Genomic DNA, 6,442 nt, shown 5'->3' with positions numbered 1-6,442 from the left:
TATTTTTTGATTCATTAAACCCTTTGAAAAAAAATTATAATTAGTGAGATTGTTGCAAAGCACCAATCACATGCGTTCCAGGGTGAATACTTTATAGCAAAGATTCAACAAGGTACTGGAATTGTTCCTAAGGGATTTTGGCCCATATTGATATGACAGTGTCACTCAGTTACTGCAGATTTGTCAGCTGCTCATCCATGATGTGAATCGTCTGTTCCATCTTATGCCAAAGGTGCTCATTTGGACTGTGGAGGCCATTTGAGTACTGAAGTTATTGTTATGTTTAAATTACAATGAGTAAGATACAATAAGATATAGTTTATACACAGTAAGAACCAAAATAATTTTTTACGTGTCCAAGTTGTAGAATTAAATTTAAAGTGTCATTGTCCAGAGCCTTGAATGACTGGCGGTACTAACGTGTCGTAGTAAAGAGCCAGACCGCAGGAGGCTCTGTGGCTGCTGTAGAACCGGTTCTCCAAGTCAATCCGTGTCTCTCCGATACGGTCATCGGCCCCCACAAGATCGTGGTCCATGACTGTGATAACCAGCTCCGTCTCCAGCGGGAAAGACACTGTGAGTTCAAATACCCTGAGATACAGAGTCAGTCAGACAGATAGACCGACAGTGAGACATATAGGCAGGTAAACAAAGAATCAAATACAGCTAGACTGACACGCATCAAACAACTAGAGTTAAATAAAAACAACTCGAAGTTGTGCAATTTTATTCTTTGTTAACTTAAAATTTCCAACACAACTGGTCTGAGGAGGCTTTGGTGCAAATGATTATGGGATGTCAGTTTCAGGCTTTTTTAAGATTCAAGAACTTCAGACAAGTTCAATTAGACAATGTTACATATTATAGTAAAAAGAATAACCAATACTAACAGTAACAGTAATAAAACAAGCAGTTCCACAAAAAAGCAAAAAATAAAACCATAATAACTATGGTACTGACTCTCCAAATATTGGATTGAGCTGTTTGGGGATGTATCGATCTTTGGTGTCCATATTCTGCTCTCCCACTTGGATCACGAGGTAAGGGTCTGCTTTACCATTTGGGTCTGTGGGAGCCAGGCTGGTGGCCTGCAGGCACCAAACACACAGCAGGAAATAAACATCAATTGGGTCCAAACAGATATCAACCCAGTGCAATGCAGCTGCAGGCAAGAATGTGAATTTGGTTATCTAATGCACAAAGCTGTTTGTGTAAGCAAGAAGGACCTTGACAATGTAGACTCGAACTAAAACTTTAACTGGTGAGTTTCTGGGGATTCCTTTGATGATCTGACAGCTGGTGTCTTCAGTGTCTTCTGGTTCAATCGGATAAACCAGGAAGGAACCCTAGGGAGAGAGAGAAGTACATAATAAACACTATTTACCAGAATAATACACAGACAGCTCTGTATACATTACCTTGTATTTTCCCATCAGCCTTGCCTCTTCATCCTCCTCATCATCCTCACCGCTTGCTCGACCTTTATACACAGGGAAAACCCGCAGCCAGTCCTGAAATTGACTGAATTCTGACTCCAGATCGCCTCCATACAGCTGAACACACACAAACACACAACACAGAGAGAAAAATGTCTGAAAGTCTACCCCAGCTCCAAATCTGCTCTGTTGACACTCATCGGCATCGAGGCTGCGGAAAAAACTCGACTCAGAAAATAGTCGCACCCAAAACAACTGAAGCTGCAGTGCTCCTGAGAAAAATAGCCATCCACATCCTGTCTTGGTAGGGATGGCAGAAGTGGCCAAATTTAAAAAGTTGGATTACCAAGTTATCAGATGATTGTGGTAAGCTGCACCCATAAAATCTGCAGGTACAACAGACGGGTATCTTCCAACTAGTGCTAGACTAAGAAAATCAAAATGTATCTCACCAAAACTTGAGGTCAGTCTGCTTGGATGGACTGAATCACACAACAAGTCACATCACTTGTGAGGTAAATTCATTAAAAATTCTCTGTAAGGCAATCACCACCACCACAAACTTCATCCAGACCAGAGTTTAGTGGTCAGTGAAGAAGAGGTGAAGCCTTGCAGAATGATGACAGCTACAGCATGAATCACTCAAAGGGGCCTTTTCTGTAATAATGCATTGATTTAAGCATTAATATAATGCAATCCTTTTGTTGTATTTGCAGCTATTTTAAAGGGCCAGATTATACCAAGATACTGTACTTTTTTGTTTTTTTGTTTGACTGTATTTTGTTACCCTCTATTTATACTTGTGTAATGACAATAAAGTTGAATCCTAATCCTTTTAAACTGCCCGTAAACATATAATTTTTTATGCTAACAGTATTTTAACAATGATGTCTATGTGGATTGACTCACAACTTCTAGTACTTTCAACTGATTTAACATTTCTACCCAAATTTTCTACCCAAATGATTGATTGATTGATTGATTGATTGATTGATTGACTGATTGATTGAAAAGGTTGGCAACTGGGGAACCCTAAAAGCTTTGCAAATGTTCCTGTGTTTTTATTTTTCTAGAAGCTTACAGTGAGTTCTCTGGATTTTGTATTTGTTGTGAGCGTTTAAATGCACAGATGTGTTTTTCTGAAAGCCAATATAGCCAAAATATAATATGTGGGCTTGAGTTTAGACACCTTATTAACAGTTAAAGCAAAAAAGATGTTTATGACGAGTTTTTGATTTTATGAAATTGCCTGAATATGTGTTAGCCCTGCGACAGACTGGCGACATCCTGGACAGGTTGCCTTGCCCTAAGACAGCTCGGATAGGCTCCAGCCCGCTGCAACCCTGAACTGGATAAGTGGAAGAGAATGAATGGATGGATGGATGGATCAATCCAAATGAACGGAGGTCTCCAAGTTCACAACTTTACGGTTAACATATCAGTGTGGGACCAAAACAGTTTGTAACTGTTTTTCTGACAGAATCCTAAAGACTCCTTTTAGTAATGTGGCCATAAGATTATGATTATGGATCAGCTGCTTCAGGTCGGGGATCAATTCATTGTGAAGTCACACCTTTAGTGTTGCAATCTTTTTGCGTTTGGGAGGCTCAGCCTCCACAAGCACGGCTTCCTCCTCTTCCTCTTCAATGTTCGCCATGGTTAGATTTACTCCGTCTGTGCAAAGAAGAACATTTTATTAAACACACACACATGGGCACACACACGTGCTTTCTCTGTTATATATCTATCGACATTTTATATTTAGACATTTGGACTGTTGGGATTTTTTCTGGATTGGGACGCCTAATGCTGCAGAATAAAATCATACTTTAGAAGATTTTATGTCAGAATGTGTTTTCTGTTAAACATACGATCCTTGTACTTGTGTAAAAGCTGTACTACAGTCAGATTTAAAGAAACATAAAATACTTGTAATAATATTTTTACAAGTAAAAATAATCAGATGATGTGCTGTTGATATTTAATAATATAAAATAATACAGACTATTTAATATTTTTAGTGGGTGGAAAATGTAAAATATTGAACTAAATTTAGCAGTTTAACTGTACCGGTTTCAGCTTGTTCCTCCATCTCCAGAATCTCAGCAGCCTGCAGATGGGATCAGAACATTAGGACGACTGAAAAATGTCCTAATTAGTGAGATTATTTATTTCTTATAAGCTTAAGCACATATATTTACACATGTTCAGTGTAAAGAAATTATTTAAACATATGGTCTCTTGTTGAAAGTCTTAATTAAGCAGAATTTTATTGATTCTTAAGTTATTTTGAAATATTATTGAAGCCTCACATGTATCCACGGCTCTGTTTGAAATTTATATCAACAGTTAACCTTTTTGTCCATGAGGAAAATTAACAGGTACACAGGTAAATTAGTGTCTCACCTGCTTCTCGAGCTCCTCCAGTGAGGCGTAGTATTTTGACCACCAGTCTAACTCCTCCTTCTCAGGCACCTCCTCCTCTAGCTCCTCCTCCTTATTTCTAATTTTTTTCAGGGGTGCCTAAAGACATTAAAAATATTTTTAAAATGTGGATGGTTGAAATTTGATTTGAAATATGTCTGAACCTTTCTAGTTCCTAGTTTTTAACACCCAGCGCAAAGTGAGTGGGAGATTAACACACATACATTAACCAGCTTTAAGGGGTTGATGGGAATCTTGGACTGTTTGACTGAAAGGTTGCTGAGTCCCATACTCCTCACTGACATCAGAGGGTCCATCTTCATTGAACTCTTCTTCGCTGAAAAGACACACAAAAACCTTTGGAGGATGCTGAGAAAACTGTTTATTGAAACCTTGTGGAAACAAATGATAGTACGAGTTACTCGCTTGCATTCTCAGGAAACAGCTTCAGAGAGCAACATTAGACAAATTTTGCAGGTCTTACCTTTTGGCTTGGGCTCCTCTTCCTCCTCTGGCTCCCCAGCAACCTCACGCGGGCCGTAGTCCATGAGGTTCTGAACCACATGGGACCCGACCAGTGCAAGGTGGCCAAACGCTCGATGCTCTACCACAAACACTGTGAGAGGAGGATGCAGGTACGACTCCTCCGGCAGCTCCTAATCAGACCACAAGCAGGAAGAGGAAACAGGACAAGAAATGAAATTTTACATTTTTGCACCTGTTCTGAATTTGTACAATTCTGCTTTTCTTTATACCAGAATTGTTCTCTTTAGCATCCTTAACTAGTAACTCACCACATCCATGTAGTGGACCACCTCTTTGAAGTTTGGGTTAGTCTTGTAGCTTTCAATCTCCTCAGACTCCAGTTGTCGTCCTGCACACTCGATCTTCACCTGAGGGTGCTCCACCTCAAAGAGGTGCACTCGCTTCAGGTCCCGCAGACCCCAGAACAGCACCTGAACGCACACAAACAAAGACACAGATCTCGCCCTATAAGCCAAAAGTCCACATTATCCATCTGCGTCACATCAACAAACTATGTGTGTCCATGTGTGCCTGACCTCAATCCTGAAAGTCTTCAGCACAGGTCGCACTCCTTCAGGGATCAGGTAAAAATTGTGCTCTTCATCGTAGTTCAGTTCCTGCGGGTCGACGTGGCTGGGGAGAGTGGGCTGCAGGGGGAAATGTTTTTGGTATTCACTATGTTTGATCAGTTCAGACACACCACCTGTGTCTCTATGTAAAAGGACATTTCTGATTTAAAAGAAAACTAAACTTAGTTGCTGCGACCATGGTTTCTTTTTTCCTCTTTAATTTTATTAACCAAATTCATTGAGATTTGTCATCAGATCTTCTATCAGATTAGAAAAAAAAAAGACTGTTACTCCAGATTCCTCGCTTTAAATATGAACTTTACTTTTTTTAAGATTGTGACTGGCTGACAGTCGTTACCTCTCCAAACCCAGAGTAGTCCAACTCGATGAGTTCAAAGGCAGCCAGCAGCTCTCCAGCAGAGACCCTCCCCATGTTAACATCAAAGAAACGGAGGCGGGGCTTTTCATACAACTGCTCCACGGTTTTAAACTCAGGCTCAGCAAAAGCTCGACCCAGAGGCTTCGGACCACCCTGCGCGCACACACACACACACACACACACACATTAGCTATTATGACATCACTTAATAATAAATCGACGATGTGGCAAATACTAAAACATTTCTTTAAAAAAACCTGCTCCCATAAGAGGTTGACATAGCAGAACATCTTCCTCCATCTCACACTATCCGTATCGTCTTCCTCTCTCTACCAGCCGGTGCTATCATTTCCAACATGATAGCACGGTTCTCACTACGATCTTGTAAACCTTTCCTTTCACTCTTGCTGCTGTCCTTGTGTGACAAATCACCCCTGACGCTTACTCGACCCACTCCACCCTGCTTGCGCTCTCTTCATTGTTTTGGATCATTGACTCCTTTTAAAGCCATTCATCTTCACTACCTTTACTCATTCCATCTTCACCTTTCCACATATATTCTGTCTCGCTTCTACTGTCTTTCACGTTTCTTCTGCAGTGTATACCTCCACCCTAACAGGTCCTCTTCCACCTTCTTCCTCTGGATAAATCAAATGGTATTCACTGTGCAAAAATGACAGTGAGCCACTTAGAGTCTAAATAGGGAAAAATTGTTGATTCCATTCATTAAAAAAAACACTTATGAAAGCTGTAGAAACACATTTAGCTCTCACCTACTAGATTGCTAAAGGATACCTGCTATGTCTGTCCTTATTTTAAATACTGACACAGTGTTGGATGTTCCAGTTACAGACAGTTTTTAGAACTTAATCCCTGTGAGCTAAACTACTATAAGTGCCTAATGTCAAACAGTTTTGTCTACTCTTGGACAAAAGCTATCACTCTTCTGTTTATGAGACAAGCAGACAAGCAGTATAAAAGTGGCTTTAAGTGAGAGGGAAGATTTGTGTCAGACAGCAGATGAGCTGGGGGGCTCCAACAAGGTGAAATATAAGAGAAATAACACTTATTTTGAACTGTTTATCATGCAAAGCTACTTTAGTACAGTC

General features: G+C 40.2%; 1 protein-coding gene across 1 annotated transcript in view; it reads right to left on the bottom strand.

Moving 5' to 3' along the window:
- fer1l4 (fer-1 like family member 4) overlaps positions 1-6,442 on the bottom strand; it is a 30,840-nt gene that overhangs the window by 4,367 nt on the left and 20,031 nt on the right. Inside the window, exons 29-40 of the mRNA XM_084929130.1 lie at positions 5,313-5,486; positions 4,922-5,032; positions 4,655-4,816; positions 4,345-4,516; positions 4,085-4,197; positions 3,843-3,959; positions 3,507-3,546; positions 3,010-3,110; positions 1,419-1,553; positions 1,227-1,346; positions 961-1,088; positions 421-591 (exon numbers count right to left, since the gene is read on the bottom strand). Coding sequence (XP_084785256.1) covers positions 421-591; positions 961-1,088; positions 1,227-1,346; positions 1,419-1,553; positions 3,010-3,110; positions 3,507-3,546; positions 3,843-3,959; positions 4,085-4,197; positions 4,345-4,516; positions 4,655-4,816; positions 4,922-5,032; positions 5,313-5,486 — 1,544 coding nt within the window. The remainder of the gene's footprint in view (positions 1-420; positions 592-960; positions 1,089-1,226; positions 1,347-1,418; positions 1,554-3,009; positions 3,111-3,506; positions 3,547-3,842; positions 3,960-4,084; positions 4,198-4,344; positions 4,517-4,654; positions 4,817-4,921; positions 5,033-5,312; positions 5,487-6,442) is intronic.

The sequence above is a fragment of the Perissodus microlepis genome, chromosome 5 (assembly GCF_051167445.1).
Source record: "Perissodus microlepis isolate ML-2025 ecotype Zambia chromosome 5, ASM5116744v1, whole genome shotgun sequence".
In the NCBI taxonomy this organism is placed as follows: Eukaryota; Metazoa; Chordata; class Actinopteri; order Cichliformes; family Cichlidae; genus Perissodus; species Perissodus microlepis.
This window is presented reverse-complemented; position numbering and strand designations above follow the sequence as displayed.